Here is a 21,058-nt window from a genome sequence, read left to right on the forward strand (position 1 = left end):
CATGAAAGAAAGAGGAGACAGAGAGCAAGAGAGCAAAGAGACAAGAGAGTGAGAGAGCATGCCCGGAGAGAGACAGAGACAGCATTCACATGATCCCTCTCATAGGAACAGGAGAAGCCCATTCAGCCTCTGATGTGTATCTTAACTCCATCTATCTGTCTTGGTTCCGTAACCCTTAATACCCTTGCCTATCAAAAATCTATCAGTCTCAGTTTTGAAATTTTCAACTGACCTAGCCAACAGCTATTTTTTTGGAGTTGGGGGGGGGGGGGTGGGGGGGAGGTGGAAATAGTTCCAGATTTCCACTACCATTTGTGTGAAGGAGTGCTTTTTGATATCACCCCTGAAAGGCATAGCTCTAATTTTAAGGTTATGCCCCCTTGTCCTGGACCCCCCCCCCCACCAGAGGAAATATTTTCGCTAACTACCCTATCAAATCCTTTAATCATTTTAAATACCTCAATTAGATCACCCCTTAATCTTCTATACTCCAGGGAATACAAGCCTAGTCTTTGCAACCTGTCCTCATAATTTAACCCTTTTAGCACAGGTACCATTCTGGTGAATCTGGGCTGCGCCCGCTCCAAGGCCTTATCCTTCCGGAGGTGTGGTGCCCAACTAAATGCAGTACTCAAAATGGAATCACACCGGCGTTTTATATAACTGTAACATAACTTCTACCCCTTTGTATTCCAGCCCCCTCAAGATAAAGGCCAACATTCCATTAGCCTTTTAAAAAAAATTTGTACCTGTCCACTTCTTTTTTTTTTTTTTTAAGTGATTTCTGTACTTGGACCCCTGAATCTCTCTACTTCTCCACAGATCCTAGCATCTCTCCATTTAGAAGTACTCCGATCTACCTTTCTTAGGTCCAAAGTGGATGACCTCACACTTCCCCACACTGAACTCCATTTGCCACAGTTTTGCCCATTCACTTAATCTATCAATGTCCTTTTGCAACTTTCTGCTCTCATCCACACTATTTACTGTGCCGCCTAACATGATGCTGTCAGAAAACTTGGATATACAGCTTTCTATTCCTTCATCCAAGTCATTTATAAATATAATGAAAAGCTGAGGCCCTAACACATATCCCTGGGAACACCACTAGTCACATCCTGCTAATTTAAGTACGTACCCATTATCCCTACTCCCAGACTCCTACCTCCTAACCAATTCCCTACCCACGTCACTAGGTTGCCTCTAATTCCATGCGCTATTATTTTTGTTAACAGTCTCTTATGTGGAACCTTACTGAATGCCTTCTGGAAGTCTATAAACATCCATAGGCAATCCCTTATTGACCACGTTAGTTACCTCCTTAAAAAAAAAATTAAACTAGGTTTGTTAGACATGACTTGCCCTTTACGAATCCATGCTGTTTTCTCTAATCAGTTCATATTTGTCCAAGTGCTCAGTCTGTCCTTAATAACAGATTCTCTCATGCACTATTGCTCTTTCTCACGCGGGGAGATGGTGATCCGCACACAGCAGAGGCAGCAAGGAAGTGGAGCAAGAGAGCGAGCGAGAGCACACACACAAAAACACACACCCGAGAGCACACGTGTACGAGATAGCAAAAGAGAACATGCGCACTCTCTTTCCCTTGCACTCTCTTGTGCGCACTGAGTGTGAGTTAGAGGGGGGTATGCGTGAGGTGCATGCTGTAATTATTACTGTAAGCACTATATTATTCTCAATCTGCAGAACACACAGGCCACAAATTTTGTGCCCAGGTGTGTCCTGTCCACAAAAAGGACAAATTCAACCTGGCCAATTACCACCCCATCAGTCTACTCTCAATCATCAGCAAAGTGATGGAAGGTGTCATCAACAGTGCTATCAAGCGGCACTTACTCACCAATAACCTGCTCACTGATGCCCAGTTTGGGTTGCGCCAAGACCATTTAGCTCCCGACCTCATTATAGCCTTGGTCCAAACATGGACAAATGAGCTGAATTCCAGAGGTGAGGTGAGAGTGACTGCCCTTGACATCAAGGCAGCATGTGACCGAGTGTGGCATCAAGCAGCCCTAGTAAAACTGAAGTCAATGGGAATCGGGGGGAAACTTCTCCACTGGCTGGAGTCATACCTAGCACAAAGGAAGATGGTTGTGGTGGTTGAAGGTCAATCATCACAGCCCCAGGACATCACTGCAGAGTTCCTCAGGGCAGTGTCCTAGGCCCAACCATCTTCAGCTGCTTCATCAATGACCTTCCAACAGGTGGTCAGAAATGGGGATGTTCGCTGATGACTGCACAGTGTTCAGCGCTATTCACAACTACTCAGATAATGAAGCTATCTATGCCCGCATGCAACAAGACCTGGATGATGTTCAGGCTTGGGCTGAGAAGTGGCAGGTAACATTCGTGCCACACAAGTGCCAGGCAATGAGCATCTCCAACAAGCGAGAGTCTAACCACCGCCCCTTGACATTCAACGGCATTACCATTGGCGAATCCCCCACTATCAACATCCTGGGGGGGTCACCATTGACCAGAAACTTAACTGGATCAGCCACATAAATACTGTGGCAGCAAGAGCAGGTCAGAGGCTAGGTATTCTGTGGTGAGTGTCTCACCTCCTGACTCCCCAAAGTCTTTCCACCATCTACAAGGCACAAGTAAGGAGTGTGATGGAATACTCTCCACTTGCCTGGATGAGTGCAGCTCCAACAACACTCGAAGCTCGACAACATCCAGGACAAAGCAGCCCGCTTGATTGGCACCACATCCACCACCTTCAACATTCACTCCCTCCACCACCGGCGTACCGTGGCTGCAGTGTGTACCATCTACAAGATGCACTGCAGCAACTCGCCAAGGCTTCTTCGGCAGCACCTCCCAAACCCGTGATCCCTACCACCTAGAAGGACAAGGGCAGCAGGCGCATGGGAACACCACTACCTCCAAGATCCCCTTCAAGTCACACACCATCCTGACTTGGAAGTATATCGCTGTTCCTTCATCATTGCTGGGTCAAAATCCTGGAACTCCCTACCTAACAGCACTGTGGGAGTACCTTCACCACACAGACTGCAGCAGTTCAAGGCGGCGGCTCACCACCACCTTCTCAAGGGCAATTAGGGATGGGCAATAAATGCTGGCTTTGCCAGCGATGCCCACATCCCATAAGAGAATTAAAAAAAACATAAGGCAAAGATTAATTATATTCCTATCCTTACGAAATGTAATCTTATTAAATGTTGTTCTAGACAACCATTGACCCAATTCCAATCCTTTGGTTCACTAATTAGGATTCAAAAACAAATTAGGCTGAATTTTATTTCACATTCTACTAGCAGGTTTAAACCGATGTTCATGCTCACTGCAATACTCCAGTGAACATATTTTCTATTAAGAAATAATCCTGAGTGCCTGAGTGCGGCTTTACACATACCCTTCTGGTCTCTTAACACCGCTGTACCCTCCTCCCCCTTTGACCAGTTCTGCATTCTTCCCTCAGCCCTACTCCAATTATTTCCCACCCTCTAACCCTGCTTGACTTAAAAGTGATCTTGGTCTTAACTCCCATGTACAATGTCATAGAAGACCAACTAGTTATAGTATAAATGTAAAAGGAATCCCTGATAACTCCATTATCGTTGTATCATGTGAATACTAGAATGGTAGAAGGCGAGCTGGATGGACCCTGGTCTTTTTTGGTCTAACAATTCCGATGTAAAAGTTCAGAAAACACTACATTGCAATCATTTATCTTTTCTTGTAAATGAAAGCATCGCTTCTTGTAAATGAAAGCATCACTTCCTGCTCTTTTTTTGAATCAAAATGATTGTGGAATCGGATACAAATAGTATTACTCATAGAATGACTCATAGGATGAAGTGCAAATCCTTTACAAATTTAACGTTACAGGAGCAAATTCAAGAGTGTATGTGGCACAATTATCTAACAGATGTGATGTAAATGGATGCATATACCTTTGGCACAATGGCAAGGCAATAAAAGTGACTGCATTTGTAATAAACAGAGATTTCTTTCTTTATTCTAGCAGGATAAAGGGTTATCTTAACAGTTTTGTGTACTGAAGAGTTGCAGGAGATAACCAGACTACGAATATACTGCCAGAATTTCATTAAGCTCTCGTGTACTTACTGACATCATGCTCTCGTGTACTTACTGACATCATCTACCATCAGTTGCATTGAAATTTGCCTCTGACATCTTAAAGTTATTACAATATATAAACAGGTACCTAAGATTAGGAGTGACCACTGATTCAATGGTAGTATTCCTGCCTGAGTCAGAAGGGTTGCGTTCGGGTCCCACTCCAGACAGCTCTGCCGAGCGGAGACCAGAGTGCCAACTCTGAATACTGGCTTGACGTCCAGCTGGGGTACTTATTTCCAGTGGGTGCAAGTGGTCCACACCCGATCGTAAAAGCTAGGTGAGGCTCCTTAGTTTTGGTAGAAGGTCACCCAGGTTTTGGTAGAAGGCCACCTAGGAGATGGCATTCCGAAGATAAAAACCATGAGGACGGCAACGGGAAACCATCTCAGCTACTCTTCCCTTGTAAATGATTGAAGAATCTTATGTGTAAGACTTGAATTATGTTCTGCCCTAGAGCAGAACATAGTTTGGCGGAGGGAGCTAAAATTACAAGTCTAAGTTTCTGCTTGACACATTGGTACACCTCTGGTACACCTCAAACAAAAAGAAAATAAACAAAGCCCATCAGATTATCAACTCATCTGAAGATTAGAAGTGCAAAGTTAAAAAATGTATATTTTACGGTTAACTATTTGCTCTTAATATGGTCCACAAATTACAATTAGAAAATATCATACATATAACTCGCTCTGATTAAAACATATCAAGGTTAGCTTGTTTAGATGTCGATAGAAATCTAAGAGAAAGTAGGTCCTAGAACTAGATCACCAAGCCAGTATAATTACCGAAATCAACCCTGCTCCAACTTTTGAAACAGTGCCATCCTAGAAGTGTTATTACAGTAATTTATTCCTGGCAAAAAATTGCAAGCAAAAATAATCAATGGGGTTTGAAGATACAGATGCGATCAACTTATCCTAATATGAAAGGTTAGTTTTGACGCGTCATCCTAGGTGTAAACATTGGGTCGTTGAGAATAGAGATTGTAGTGTACGTACCTTGAAGAGAGAACTACTTTTACAGCTCCTGTATGCTGTAGTACCAGCAGTGACCACACCTGTATATAAGCCTTGAGCATGCCTCTGTACCCCCAGTCTTGAGACTACCCTACTCCAGTAAATACCTGTTGATTGTTAAGTTACAGCATCCGTGTAGTTATTGAAAAACATCTTACTCTCAGAATCACGGATCTAACAGTGGCGATGAGTGTTGATTTGAATCTACCTGCAACTCTGCATTTCCCTTCGAGGATTTGCTCCGGGAGGGAGGTGGAAGAAAGTCGAGGCCAGAAGCACGGGCGTCGACCACGAGCAACCGCCCAGTCGTCTGGCAGAGAGTGAACATCGCAGGGAGGCTGTGGAGAGCCGGGCTTGGTTCCCCAGCCACGACGATCAGCAACAGACTGACGACATGTACAGCGCAGACCCTTCCCGGACAGCGGCGGCTGGAGCCGACCGACGGCAGAGAAAAAGCCGAGCAGCGTCGACGGGGTAAGAGAGAGGGTAAAGCAGCAGCTGGGTTCAGAACCGAGCGGCGGAAACGGGAAAAGCGCACAGAAAAAAATGCGCAGAGCACAGCCAGGGCTCAAGGGCTGAACAGTGTCCGCGGGGAGAAGAAGGGAGAGCGAGGGAGACGCCATTGAGCCGCGGAGAAGGAAGAGCGCGGGAGACGCCATTTTTAGAAGCCGCAGTGGAGAAGAAGGGCGAGCGCGGGAAGAAAGGAAAGCGCGGGAGATGCCATTTTGTGCCAGTGGAGAAGAAGGGAAAGCGCGGGAGACGCCATTTTGGACAGTTAAATCACACCCAGGGATGCCGAAGAGTGGCAGTATCTCTATGTTCGACAAGGAAGTCGAAGATTGGGCGACATATGTGGAACATATTGAGGTGTACTGCAGGGCGAATGAAGTGCCAGATGCTAGGAAAGCACTGGTTTTGTTAAATTCCATGGGTGCAAAAACTTATGGGTTACTGCGAAACCTAATAACCCAGAGAAGCCCGTGAATAAGAATTTCGAAAGCATAGTAGAAATCCTACAGGACCACTTAAACCCCACACCACTGCTGATAGCAGAACGATTCAAGTTCCATAAAAGGAACCAACACAAAGACAAAAGCAATGCGGAGTACTTAACAGAACTGCGCAAGCTATCGAAACACTGCCAGTTTGGCGTGGGACTAGCAGATAAGTTAAGGGACAAGTTTGTGTGTGGGCTTCAAAGTGAAGGAACCCAGAAACGGCTTCTATCAGAAAAGGATCTTACGCTGGACAAGGCTTTTAGTATGGCAGTATCACACGAAGCAGCCGCAAGGGGCGCTGCAGAGATACAACGGAAACCGCAAGAATATGGCACCAATGAAATGTCCTATGGAACAGGGAAGTGTTATCGCTGCAGCAGAACAACACACGACCAGAAGGATTGTTGGTTCAAGGACCAAGTATGCAGACAGTGTGGGAAAGCAGGACACATAGCAAGAGTCTGCAGGTCTGGGAAGAAAACCAACAGCAAGAAATCTCCACAGGAGAAGTACAAAAAGGTACACAAGGTGATGGACAGTAGTTCAGATGAACAGAAAAGTGACACAGACTCCGGAAGCAAGGAGCTGGGTTGTCTGAAACTACATAAGGTAACTAAAATGGAGGATCACCAGACTATCTGGGTCACGCTCAAGATAGACGGAGTCCAAGTGAAAATGGAATTGGACACAGGATCAGCCCTAACAGTCATAAACCAAAGGGACTACAAGCGGCTATTTTCACATATACCCTTGAAAGCTAGAGATTGTCTTGAAGACATACACGGGGCAAAAAGTCTACCCCAAAGGAAAAATAAGGGTGAAAGTGATATACAAAGGCCAGGAAATAGCTAAAATGGACTTAGATGTATTGCCAGATGGAGGACCACCACTGCTAGGACGTGAATGGATCCGGAAGATACAATTAGATTGGCATTCCATACAGGCACTGAAGGTTGAGGCCAAAAAGGATGACGACGTCACACCTGGACGACTGTCAAAAATGCTAACTGACGCAAAAGAAGTGTTCCAGGAGGGACTCGGAACACTAAAAGGCATAACAGCAACGATTAAAATAGAGGAAAATGCAAGCCCAAAGTTTCTGAAGGCCAGACCAGTGCCTTAAGCGATCAGACCAGCCGTCGAAGCAGAGCTGGAAGGGTTGGAACGTTCAGGAGTACTGTCCGAAGTAGACTGGAGCGAGTGGGCTACACCCATCGTTCCTGTAATGAAGAGGTCGTTGAGTAATACGCCTGGGGAACCAAAGAAGGTCCGCATCTGTGGGGATTTTAAGGTGACAGTGAACCCAGTCCTTCACACGGTACAATATCCGCTTCCACGAATTGAGGATATTTTCACCTCGCTATCTGGAGGTAAATGCTTCACCAAAATTGATCTAGCCCAGGCGTACTTGCAAATGGAGGTAGAAGAAGCCTCGAAACAATACCTCACGATCAACACTCATAAAGGTCTCTATCAGTACAACCGATTGGTGTTCGGGGTAGCATCGGCTCCGGCTGTTTGGCAAAGGGCGATGGATCAAGTCCTGCAAGTGATTCCAGCGACCCAGTGTTATTTGGACGACATCCTGGTCATGGGCGAAAATGACAGTGATCACCTCGCCAACTTGGAGAAGGTGCTCACCAGATTAAAGGAATATGGGCTACGAGCTAATCGCCACAAGTGCGAGTTTTTCCAGAAGCAGATCTCGTATTTGGCCACGTCATCGATGAAGAGGGGTTACATAAGTCCCCTGACAAGATTGAGGCAGTAGTCAAGGCTCCAGCACCGGAAAATGTGACACAACTGAGGTTGTTCCTCGGGCTGGTAAACTACTACCATAAGTTGTTACCAAATTTGTCCACGGTATTACACCCACTGAACACCCTACTGCAAACAGGGGTACCATGGAAGTGGAATGACGAACGTAGACGAGCTTTCCAGAAGTGCAAAGAATTGATTACATCAGAGGTGTTGGCCCATTTCAACCCAGCACTACCAATTCGTTTGGCATGTGATGCATCACCCTATGGTATTGGAGCGGTGCTGTCGCACAAATTCCCAGACGGGTTGGAGAGGCCAGTAGCCTTTGCGTCTCGGTCACTAACCTCAGCCGAGCGCAACTACGCCCAGATTGACAGGGAGGCCCTCAGCCTAGTATGGGGAGTAAAAAAATTCAACCACTATCTGCACGGGCAGAAGTTCACCTTGCTGACTGACCACCAACCACTTGTCTCCATCTTTAATCCTAAGAAGGGCGTTCCAGTGATGACTGTACAACGGTTACAAAGATGGTCCCTGTTTCTAGGGGCGAATCAATATGAAATAGAATATAAAGGCACGAAACAGCATGGAAACGCTGATGGGCTATCACGCCTGCCACTGCCTACTGTGGAGGAAGCACCAGCAGTGGACCCTATCGAGATATTTTATTCGTCAATAATTGAACGATTGCCAGTAACGAATGCGGATATAGCGAAGGAGACCCGCAATGATCCGACGCTGTCTCAGGTATATGATTTGACAGTGAGGGGATGGCCAACACATGGCGACTCACTGTTGCCAGCCTTCTCATCCAGAAGAGAACAGCTGTCAGTATGCCAGGGGACAGTGATGTGTGGATCCAGAGTGGTGATTCTACCCAAGTTAAGGGAGAGAGTGCTAAATGAGCTTCATGAAGGTCATCTGGCGGGGGGGAAGTGAAAATGAAAAGCCTTGCTAGGGCTTATGTGTGGCGACTGGGAATCGATCAACAAATCGAAGACCTAACCAAGAGCTGCTCAGGATGCCAGAAGGTCCAAAATGCACCACCACATGCCCCTCTACACCCATGGGAGTGGCCCTCCTTTCCATGGCAACGGGTGCATATTGATTTCGCTGGTCCATTCATGGACTCAATGTTCTTAATAGCAGTGGATGCTCATTCAAAATGGCCTGAGGTGATAAAAATGTCCTCAACCACTACAGAGAAAACGATTGCAGTCCTACGGACCATATTTGCCAGGAACGGCTTGCCAGAGCAGATTTGCTCTAATAATGGACCACAGTTTGTGCCCGAAAAGTTTCGAAAATTTATGAGAAGGAATGGGGTAAGGCATTACACATCCGCCCCGTATCATCCAGCCACAAATGGATTGGCTGAGAGGTTCGTACAAACCTTTAAAAAGGCGATAAAGGCCATGTGCGACGATGAAATTCCACTACAGCATAAGGTGGACAATTTCTTATTAGCCTACCGAAACGCGACACATGCAGTTACCAACCAGACCCCGGCCATGATGTTCTTTAACCGAAGGTTGAGATCTCGTCTGGACTTGGTCAGACCAAATGTGCGAAGAAATGTTGAGAATAAACAATTCCAGCACATCAATGAGAAGCCGACAAGGAGCTTCAACGTAGGACAACCAGTCTTGGCCCGTGACTACCGAACAGAGAAATGGCAACCCGGAACGATGTGCACAAGGCAGGGGCCATTAATGTACACAGTGGATGTCGGGGAGAACATTGTGAGACGCCACGTCGATCAGATCTTAGCGTCACAGGAACGAGTCAACCCCATGTCTCGTGTACCTGGGGATGAACCCGACATACCGGTAGCATCTACCTCCGAACCAGTAGCAGTGGAAACCGATGAACTAACCAACGAAAAGGGGCCAGAATCGCCTCCGCACCAAGAACAAGAACCTCAGGAAAGGCGCTATCCCGAAAGGATCAGGAAGCCGCCCCAAAGACTGAATCTATAAATGGACTATTGTTGTTTAACGTGCATGTTAAAGTGTTAATTGTTATTTGAATATTATGGGTACTGCTAATCTAAAAGGGGAGGAATTGTAGTGTATGTACCTTTAAGAGAGAACTACTTTTACAGCTCCTGTATACTGTAGTACCGGCAGTGACCACACCTGTATATAAGCCTTGAGCATGCCTCTGTACCCCCAGTCTTGAGACTACCCTACTCCAGTAAATACCTGTTGATTGTTAAGTTACAGCATCCGTGTAGTTATTGAAAAACATCATACTGTAGGAACGGAGGTTCCTATCTGAATAAGGTATTCGACTCGATGAATCAAATCAACAGGTTTTAATGAACAACGAAGTTAACAGGGAAACTACAGGAGAAACGGTACACAGGTCTGATCAGCTTGCTGGGCACTCGACGACTACTGGAAGATTCTGGAAGCTGACATCATGACGTCATCGTGTTCTTCGCGCCACTGGTGGTCACGTGATCGGCGTCATGACGTCATCGCGTGGAGTGCAGGAAAACACAATACAGTACAGTTAACAGGCAGTTTAAAGGTGCAGTCCGCGGCTGCACTACACTGTAGTTAAAGGGATTATTACTAATTGTTCTGAGACCCTTGGTGGCTCCGCCACAGGCGCCCCCCCCAGAATCCATTTTAACGGACATTGTCAACCGAGTAGGCGGTTTAATGATCCTGGCCGAACGGCGACGAAACTCAGGCAGCAGAAACGGGGCGTTAGTAGATGAACCAGTGCCGGATTGCGGCAGAAGCAGCGTCTCGGGCGAGGCAGAAATGGTAGTCAGAGGTGCAGGCACGTCTGAGGCCGAATCGGGCTGTTCGACGGCGGGCTGGTGCACGGCTGGTCTGGCGGCCAACGGCGGTCGGCCGCAGCGAGGCGGTTGGGCGGCCACGACAGGCTCACTCCGATCGAGGTGGGCTGGTTTGAGCCGGTCGATAGAGATGGTATTGGACTTTCCACCGACTTCGACTGTGAAAAACTTTTCCCCTGAGATGACACGAAAAGGTCCGGTATGTGGCGGCTTGAGCAGGTCTCTGTGACCGTCCTGTCTAATAAAGACATAGTCCGAACTCATGAGCTCTGCCAGGACATGAGGCCTCTGCAGGTCATGCTGCAAGGTTGGGATGGGCAGGAAATTCCTAGCCGCCTCCTGATGTAGCAGGAGCTGTTGAGCTGCAGACCATGGTTCGGTGTGTGGAGGGAGAAAGTCACCTGGCACTCGGAGTGTCTGGCCATAAACCAGCTCAGCCGATGAAGACTGAAGATCCTCCTTTGGGGCTGTCCGGAGGCCCAGCATCACCCATGGGAGCCTGTCCACCCAGTTGGGTCCCCTCAAGCTGGCACGGAGGGACGCTTTGAGAGACCGATGGAACCTTTCGCACAGACCATTCGCCTGCGAATGGTACGCGGTGGAACGGTGCAGCTTGGTACCCAGGCCTTGTGCCACTGCGTTCCACAGCTCTGATGTGAATTGCGGACCGCGGTCCGAGGAGATGTCCGATGGCACCCCGAACCGAGCCACCCACGACGAAAGAAACGCCCTGGCGACGTCTGCTGCGGTGGTAGCGGCCAAGGGAATCGCCTCTGGCCACCTGGTGGTCCGGTCTACCACCGTCAGGAGGTGTGTGAATCCACGTGACCCGGGAAGGGGACCTACTAAATCCACGTGAACGTGGTCGAAACAGCGCTCAGGCACCGGGAAGTTGGCCACCGGAGCCTTGACGTGACGGTGGACTTTGGATTTTTGACAATCGACACAATTGTTTGTCCAGTCTCGGACGTCCAAATGCATGCCTTTCCAAACAAATTTGCGGGACATTAGCCGTTGAGAAGCCCGCATCCCCGGGTGAGATAACCCGTGGATTGCCTGGAATACTTTTTTGCGCCATTCGACTGGCACAATGGGCCGGGGCACTCCCATGGATGTGTTGCACAAGAGCGTGGTTCCTGCTGCTTGAAACAGCACGTCTGCAACCTGCCAACTGGAAGGCGTGGTCCTAGATGCTTGTACCTCTGGGTCTGCCAGTTGATCCTCTGCCAGTCCGACGAAATCGATGCCCAGGTGGACTGCCTGGACTGGAACCCGGGAAAAGCAATCCGCCACGAGATTATCCTTGCCTGACACGTGCCGCAAATCCGTTGTGAATTTGGATATAAACGTGAGGTGGCGCTGCTGCCGCGCTGACCAAGGTTCCGCCGTTTTGGCCATGGCGAAGGTGAGCGGCTTGCGGTCCACGAATGCAGTGAATGGACGGCCTTCTGGAAGGAAACGGAAATGCCGGATGGCCAAAAACAGGGCTAGCAACTCTCTGTCAAAAGTGCTATACTTTCGCTCGTTCTTGCACAGTTGGCGGCTGAAAAAGGCTAACGGCTGCCAACCCCCGTCGACCCACTGCTCTTGAACTGCTCCGATGGCGTAGTCGGAGGCATCCGTAGTGAGGGCAACAGTCGCGCCCGGGAGTGGGTGTGCTAGCATAGTTGCATCCGCCAACGCCACCTTGGTATCGCGGAACGCCTGGTCCATTTGCGGTGTCCAAGTGAGAACATCCTTGCCCGACTTTCCTTTTAGTGCTTCGTACAGAGGTTGCATTAACCGGGCCGCCTTGGGGACGAAACGATGATAAAAATTTACCATCCCCAAGAACTCTTGCAGGGGTTTGACTGTGTGAGGCTGCAGGAATGCGGTAACTGCCTCTACCTTGGTGGCTAGCGGGACGGCGCCTTCTGGGGTAATCCTGTGTCCCAGGAAATCAATACTGGATACTCCAAACGTGCATTTGGCCGGATTGACAATAAGGCCGTGTTGGCTGAGCCGGGCGAAAAGTGTACGTAAATGGGCCATGTGAGCTGTCGTATCCTTGCTGGCTATTAGGATGTCGTCCAAATATACAAAAATGAAGGGCAGGTCCCGTAAGACAGAGTCCATCAACCGCTGGAATGCTTGAGCTGCGTTTTTCAGACCGAATGGCATGCGGAGGAACGCAAAAAGGCCGAACGGAGTGATGACTGCCATTTTGGGGACGTCTGCAGGGTGCACCGGAACTTGGTGATATCCACGAACGAGATCCACTTTAGAAAATATAGAGTTGCCAGCCAGATGTGCCGAAAAATCTTGGATGTGGGGAATAGGATACCTGTCCGGTGTCGTGGCGTCGTTTAAGCGTCTGTAATCCCCGCAAGGTCGCCATCCGCCGCCTGGTTTGGGTACTATATGCAGTGGGGAGGACCAAGGGCTGTCCGAACGCCGGATGATCCCGAGGCGCTCCATGGTCTGGAACTCAGCCTTTGCGGCTGCCAGCTTGCCGGCTTCTAATCGCCGCACCCGAGCGTAAACGGGTGCTCTAGTCGTGGAGATATGGTGCTCCACCCCGTGCCGTGTGCCTGCAACCGAAAAAGTAGGCCTGGTGAGCTCCGGGAATTCGCCGAGCAGGCGCGTAAACCCGTCTTGCGACGGAACCGCACAGGCCACCGACCAGGACACGGCGGTGCTGCGGTGGCAGGGCACTGCGTGGAAAGTGGACGCATTAATGAGTCGGCAGTGTTGGACGTCGACCAGCAGACCGTTGGCACAGAAAAAATCAGCCCTCAGGATGGCCTGTGAGACCTTAGCTGTAATAAAGTCGCAGACAAAACGCTGACCGGCGAAGGTTAAGTTTACCGTCCATTTACCGAACGTACGCATGGCAGCGCCGTTTATCACCACGAGGGAAGGCCCCTGGCCGCCGGATAGTAGGTCCAGCTTTGAAGCTGGCAGGATGCTGCACTGTGAACCAGTGTCGCACAGGAATCGTCAGCCCGTAACAGAATCCGTAACGTAAATGAGTTTGCCCGCTGAGCCCGCCGCCATAGCTAACTTGCCGTGCTTTTCAGACTTTGTCGTCCGTCCGGGAGGATGCGGGCTTGTTGAAGTTTTTTTTTTCTTGAGGGAAACTGCAAGGAGGCCGGCAGCATCGAGCTTTGGCGCCAAAACGGGCATGGTACGCGCACCATCCTGCTGGGGGAGGGTTGGGCTTCGCTCGCGTGGGGGAAAGGCGCCTCGTGGCTGCACAACATTGCTGAGTAACAGTAAATATCTCGTCTGCCTCTGCAGCGAGTTCAGCACCGTCTGTGATGGCAGTGTTGGCCAAAGCCACCTGAACCGGTTCAGGTAGCTGGCAGAGGAAAAGCTCACGGAATAAAAAACATTGAGGTTCCGCGCCCAACAGCGTGAGCATTTGACTCATCAGCTCTGACGGTTTTGAGTCCCCGAGGCCAGGCATGGAAATAAGCTTGCGTGCCCGCTCCGACTTATTAAGATCAAATATCTGTAGCAAACGGGCTTTAAGCGCTTCGTACTTGCAATCCTCCGGTGGGCTGCCAAGGATGCTGACGACCCGCGAGGCCGTGGCACTGTCGAGAGCGGCAACCACATAATAATAACGGGTTGCATCTGCTGTGACCTCCCGGAGAGCGAACTGTGCTTCTGCCTGGAAAAACCATGCTGCTAGCTGCTGTTCCCAGAACTGCGGCAGTTTAAGGGCGACGGCGTTCATGTTCATCCTCGACGAAAGTTGTCCGACGAGATCGGGGTCACCAATGTAGGAACGGAGGTTCCTATCTGAATAAGGTATTCGACTCGATGAATCAAATCAACAGGTTTTAATGAACAATGAAGTTAACAGGGAAACTACAGGAGAAATGGTACACAGGTCTAATCAGCTTGCTGGGCACTCGACGACTACTGTAAGATTCTTGAAGCTGACGTCATGACGTCATCGCGTTCTTCGCGCCACTGGTGGTCACGTGATCGGCGTCATGACGTCATCACGTGAAGTGCAGGAAAACACAATACAGTAGTTAACAGGCAGTTTAAAGGTGCAGTCCGCGGCTGCACTACACTGTAGTTAAAGGGATTATTACTAATTGTTCTGAGACCCTTGGTGGCTCCGCCACAATACTCTCAGAATCACGGATCTAACAGAGATCTGATTGAGAAATTACAGGTTTTCTTGCAATTAGAAATCACCTTTCATCATGCGAACCCATGTAAAGTCAAGCTTCCTTGCATGGGACCACGGCATGTACGAACGACTGAATTATAGATTTGATTGCATTTTATTACAAAATCTTATATATCCTAAAAACTATATCAAATATTCCTGAAGGGACCGGCTGTTTTAAATAAATGAGTCTGGTCATCACTGTAAAGTAAGTACATCTCACCAGTGAAACACATATAGGTCTAAAAAATTACAAAAGCATACACGGCACATGGTTTCTGTGATGAAATATTCCATTCATCACTCATCAGTATTTCTCTGCCTGTGACTGTGGTTGGCTTCAGTTTCATTTCCATTGTATTGTACTGTGTGTAGGGCTCCGCCCATACCTGGCTCCTATGTAAGCTGGCCCAGCCTGCAGCACATCCAGTACGGCAGACCTCTGGATGGAAGATACATTCTCCTCTGTGTGTTACCTTCTAAGTCAATAAAAGCCTTGTTTTGTTTCGCTAACATCGAGTCTCGGATTTATTGAGGCACATCAATTTCACTTTCCAGAGCCTAATTTGTTTCCTCCCCTGTAGTAGAGGGGGGGTTTGCAGACCAATTTAAAATTCGCAGATCTGTCTTCTTTTAGTTACGTGAAATTCACATTGAGAATCTAATGGTTTGCTAAATGAAAACAAACAGGGCACAGCCTGCTGAAACAAAACTGAGCAGAGGATTAAGTTAGCTTTGGTATCTTTAATAACACTGACTTTAAAATGCTTGGTAATACAATAGGCGTGCTGTTAGGGATGCTGAATTACTGGTTTATTCTAGCAGACAATTTGTTTTAAAGTCACGTATAAACTATCGACAGTTCAGCTTTGGAGATTTTCACTATCAGGGTGGCACGCAGGGAATATTAGAAATCGCCACAAACCTGCTCGCGATTTCAGTTGGGTTGTTCGGGATATAAAGACATGTCAATCTGCACTCCCCCACAAGGCCAAACACCGAACATATGTACACTGATACTTCACGTTGGGTCCTTCTACTTTTTGGTTGAAGCCCAATTGGCCGAGCAGGTTCCCTGCCCTCTTAGCCAGAGGAGGTGATACAATTCGGGGAGGGGAGAAAGAACACAAAACGATTCTTTTAGGACTGTCAAACACCTTGTTACGGCGGCGCTGACTACAGTATATTCAGAAACAAACTTTAGTGAATGAGTGAGAAACCGAATAACACCAAATCAAAAGGGGCTTTTCAAGACAGCGATACCACCTCCAAACAACCACAATCTCTCAAAATCAGAACCACTGCCCATCATTACACATGTAGCAAATGTTTATATTAAACCGAAAATTAGGACATTCCTAAAATATTTTATGTCAAATCACAGAGCGAGAGAAACACGGAAGAGTTTTTTGAAGGCAGTAAAAGGGAGGTGAGCCCCCGATTCCTCGTCACGCTGACTCTACCTGAAATCTTCTCCTGGTAACCCTTGGTGAAGAACTGCATGGCCGTGGCGGCTCTCCACGGTGTCCTGAGGAGCCCTTGCCGTTCGGGGTCCTCCCCGAGCCCCTTCAGGATAGCCGAGTAGGCGGCTTCCAGACTCGGCAAACTCATCTGGTTGTCCTCATGGCTGCGGGTCCGCTCCTCCTTCCACTGAGCCGGCGCTCTCTGGGGCGCCTGCCACTCGGGCGGCTCCGAGTGCCCGTTCGCCCAGCCCTTGGCACCACCGGCAGCAGGCATGGGCAGCTTGCCCGAACCGGCACCGCCGCTCTGCCCCTCGGCCTTGCCCCCTTTAGCTATCTGCTTTCCGCAATCCATGAATGTGGGGGAACAGGAGCTGGAAAGAGGAAAGTGAAAGGATTCGCCGCTGCCGCTCGTTCCAACACAATACTAATATTTCCGGCTCCTTCAGTACAAATAGCTCTGGACTGGCGACCTGCCATTGGCTGCGGGGATCTCCGCTCCCTGGTTGCGTCATTCGCATTCATTGAAAACTTCTCTGAGATCACTCTCAAGTGTCCAATCCCAGCCCCCAAACAAAGCGATCAGCCCTCCCACCGGAATCCCCAGCAACCAACAACCCAACACCTCTCTCTGTGTTAAATTAAACGTACACCACTGCGCCTGCCTATTTTAATTTAACTTAATGGATGGATCTGGCACAGATTTTGCCGCTGGCATTTATGTTCTCTTCACACCCCTCGATAGCAAACAATTCTTGTCACGTTTTCGCCTGACTGGCTCAAAACAAAAATCATATTCATAACGCAGCAAATCAGAGCTCTATCTGAGCCTGAGGAAACCTTACCAATAAAAGCAGACACCCGCCGACTCAAATGGGTTTTGTCGAAACTTTAACCCTACCTCCCTCTCTCCACAGATGCTGCCTCCTGAGTGTTTCCAGCATTTTCTGTTTTTACTCAACTGACTTGATTTTCCCCAAAACCCTTTGTCCTCATAAAAAGTCAAATAATCGTGGCTCAAAATTAATTATTTTGCTTTTGTTAAAACATAAATTACATATTTCCCAATCTATATATTTATATATTAAAATCTTACACCTGCCTGTGAACTTCTCCCATTATAAAATCTTACATCCACACTTACATGTAAATGTGTCATGCTGTAATTACACTTCCCTGGCAGTGGAGATGGTTACCCAGTAAGTTCTCAGGATGCAATAGACTGAGTTATGCAATGTGGAGAATCTCCCAGCATGTATTAGTGCAACTATAACTCGGTCTTTCCTCAGCTATGATAATATTCATACATTTGTTTTCCAAATGATATCAAAACAACCTGGACCTTTTTTGAAGTAACTATTTTGAAGCACTTGTTCTAACTTCAGAAAGAGGCTGCTGTGAGAGATTATGCTGATTAGAGCAACTTTTCTTTATTTTTATACTTAGAATTCAAAAACAACTTAGTTTATGTAGACAAAAGCAAAATACTGCAGATGCTGGAAATCTGAACTAAAAACAGAAAATGCGGGGTAATGCAGTTGACTTAGTGTATATGGATTTCAAAAAGGCGTTCGACAAAGTGCCACATAATAGACTTGCCAGCAAAGTTGAAGCCCATGGAATAAAAGGGACAGTGGCAGCATGGATACGGAATTGGCTAAGTGATAGGAAACAGTAGTGGTGAACGGTTGTTTTTCAGACTGGAGGAAGGTATACAGTGGTGTTCCCCAGGGGTCAGTTCTAGGACCACTGCTTTTCTTGATATATATTAATGACTTGGACGTGGGTGTACAGGGCACAATTTCAAAGTTTGCAGATGACACAAAACTTGGAAGTATAGTGAACAGTGAGGAGGAGAGTGATAGACTTCAGGAAGATAGACAGGCTGGTGAAATGGGCAGACATGTGGCAGATGAAATTTAACCCAGAAAAGTGTGAAGTGATACATTTTGGTAGAAAAAAATGAGGAGAGGCAATATAAACTAAATGGTACAATCCTGAAGGGGGTGCATGAACAGAGAGACCTGGGGTAAGTGTGCAAAAACATTTGAAGATGGCAGGGCAGTATGAGAAAGCAGTTAAAAAGACTTACGGGATCCTGGGTTCACAGAAGTATAGAGTACAAAAGTGTGGAAATTATGATGAACCTGTATTGTAAGGGGTTTTAGATCACAGAGGTTTCTCTCTCTAGAGGCCTCTCTCTCTTGCACAGTAAAACCATGAGTGGTTCGACCCACTCGCCCCTTAGATTCTGTACTCTGGACTTTGGGGCAAGAACTACAATGTAGAGAAAACTCTTATAGACCAAGTTTGATGAAACGAAATGGAATTTTGTTGCATAATGTAAAACAAATCAAATGCAAGCAAATAAGAGGGTACATGGGAGGGAAAAACACAAACAAATCATAACGACACAATACTAACTAAGGCAAATACAGGCATATTATACTCTACAAAGATCATCATGAAATGGGGAAAACACACGGAACATCGAGGGACAACTCATGTTAATTATACCCTTAAATGTCCACCCCCTTAAACCTATCTAGATCTGATTATGAAGGGCCAGAAACATGCTCACCAATCCAACTAGGAAGTGTAAGGTTTTGAAACAGGTCTGCGTTTGATCCTTTCAGGAGTCCTGTCTCCACGTGGTTGGTGGAGCCCCAGCGAGCTGCGCCACACCTCTCTCCTGAGGTGGGGGTCGGGGACGGCTGGACACCGGCTGGTCTGGATGTTGGCGGGGCCGGGGATCGTCGGCTCGACCCCGGTCAGAGGATCCTCAGGCTGGCCCCCATAGTTTCTTCTGTAGTTTTTTATTGTCTCTTCTCCCGAGCCGGAGTGGGTCGATGGCCTCCCGTTTCGTCAACGGCCCGGGGTTGGTCGATGATCTCCCGATGTTTTACCCTGGGGTGGGACGCCGGCTCGAACCATCTTCTTCTCCTTCTTCTAGCGATAACGCCACCGATACGATGGTATCACCACGATGGCCGCCTTTCTTTCTACCCCTGGGTTCCCAGATATACTTCTCATCAGAAGCCCTTATCTCGCGCCAAATCAGGTTAGTCTTTTGTTTTAATTTTGGCGGGCTGGGAGCACAACGGGGTAGTTATTATATTTTAAACTGTTCTTGGATGGCCGGTGACGGGCCATCTCTGGTCTGGAATGACCTTCATTGTTTTTAATGTCCTGGTGATGTCTTTAACGGGTCCTTGATGCTCTTCTCATGAATATGAAACTGTTCCCTTTTGTCTGGGTAAACATTTAGATGGCCTTTATCTACAGGCCAATCTTGACTGGATCTGCATCCAATCTATATGTATATGTGGATGTCTGGTTTCGTTCTCTCAGAAACGGCTTCCAGAACTTACTGTGGGCTGAATCCACAAAGCTGTCTGAGGACTGCAGGAACCATTTTACAGTGTCCCAATAAATTGGTCACGGGGTCTGGCGGCCATTTTGAATGCCCCTTTTTCCTAGGCTTCTTTTAAAACAGTCTTTAAAATCATGGCCTCTTCTGCCATTCGACCCTTTATAATATAAAGTTCAATTTTGCGAATCCTACAGTATAAAACACTGGTTTGGCCCCAACTGGAGTACAGTGTCCAATTCTGGGCACCACACTTTAGGAAGGATGTGAATGCCCTAGAGAGGGTGCAAAAAAGATTTACGAGAATGATTCCAGGAATGAGGGACTTCAGTTACGTGGATAGACTGGAGAAGCTGGGGTTGTTCTCCTTAGAGCAGAGAAGATTGAGAGGAGATTTGATAGAGATGTTCAAAATCTTGAGGGGTCTGGACAGAGTAGATAGAGGGAAACTGTTCCCATTGCAGAAAGGCCAAGAACCAGCGGGAACAGATTTAAGGTTATTGGCAAAAGAACCAAAGGCGATGTAAGAAAAAACTTTTTTACGCAGTGAGTGGTTAAGATCTGGAATGCACTGCCTGAAAGGGTGGTGGAGGCAGATTCAATCACAGCTTTCAAAAGGGAGTTGGATAAGTATCTGAGGGAAAGAAATTTGCAGGGCTACGGGGAAAGGGCGGGGGAGTAGGACGAGTTGATGTGCTCTTGGAGAGCTGGCACGGGCTCGACAGGCCGAATGGCCTCCTTCTGTGCTGGAACCATTCATAGAAACATCGAAGATAGGAGCAGGAGTAGGCCATTCGGCCCTTCGAGCCTGCTCCGCCATTCAATGAGATCATGGCTGATCATCCAAATTCAGTACCCTGTCCCTGCCTTCTCCCCATATCCCTTGATCCCTTTAGCCTTAAGAAATATATCCAACTCTTTCTTGAATATATTTAATGAACTGGCCTCCACCGCCCTCTGTGGCAGAGAATTCCACAGGTTCACCACTCTCTGGGTGAAGAAATTCCTCCTCATTTCAGTCCTAAATGGCTTACCCCTTATCCTTAGACTGTGACCCCTGGTTCTGGACTCCCCGGCCATCAGAAACACCCTTCCTGCATCTAGTCTGTCCAGGCCTGACAGAATTTTATAGGTTTCGATGAGATCCCCTCTCAATCTTCTAAACTCCAGTGAGTATAAGCCCAATCGACACAATCTCTCCTCATACGTCATTCCTGCCATCCCAGGTATCAGCCTGGTGAATCTTCGCTGCACTCCTTCCATGGCAAGAACGTCCTTCCTCAGGTAAGGCGACCAAAACTGCACACAATACTCAAGGTGCGGTCTCACCAAGGCCCTGTAC

The 21,058-nt window shown here is 47.9% G+C and overlaps 1 protein-coding gene across 4 annotated transcripts in view; it reads right to left on the minus strand.

The window, feature by feature from the left end:
* The window catches only part of gch1 (GTP cyclohydrolase 1), a 70,224-nt gene extending 53,322 nt beyond the window's left edge, over window positions 1-16,902 (minus strand). Inside the window, exon 1 of one of the 4 annotated variants that reach the window (XR_015080244.1) lies at window positions 16,350-16,900. Coding sequence is in view for 3 of the 4 variants with exons in the window: in XM_086003221.1 (XP_085859347.1) it covers window positions 16,350-16,701 (352 nt within the window). In the remaining variant the exon portion in view is untranslated. Of the gene's footprint in view, window positions 1-16,349 lie in introns of all 4 variants that reach the window. The other 3 variants (XM_086003221.1, XM_086003220.1, XM_086003222.1) reach the window with 3 other exon arrangements.
* Window positions 16,903-21,058: the final 4,156 nt, after the last annotated feature.

This window comes from Somniosus microcephalus, chromosome 12 (assembly GCF_052327205.1).
Source record: "Somniosus microcephalus isolate GS21.2 chromosome 12, FLI_Smic_1.0, whole genome shotgun sequence".
Lineage (NCBI taxonomy): Eukaryota > Metazoa > Chordata > Chondrichthyes > Squaliformes > Somniosidae > Somniosus > Somniosus microcephalus.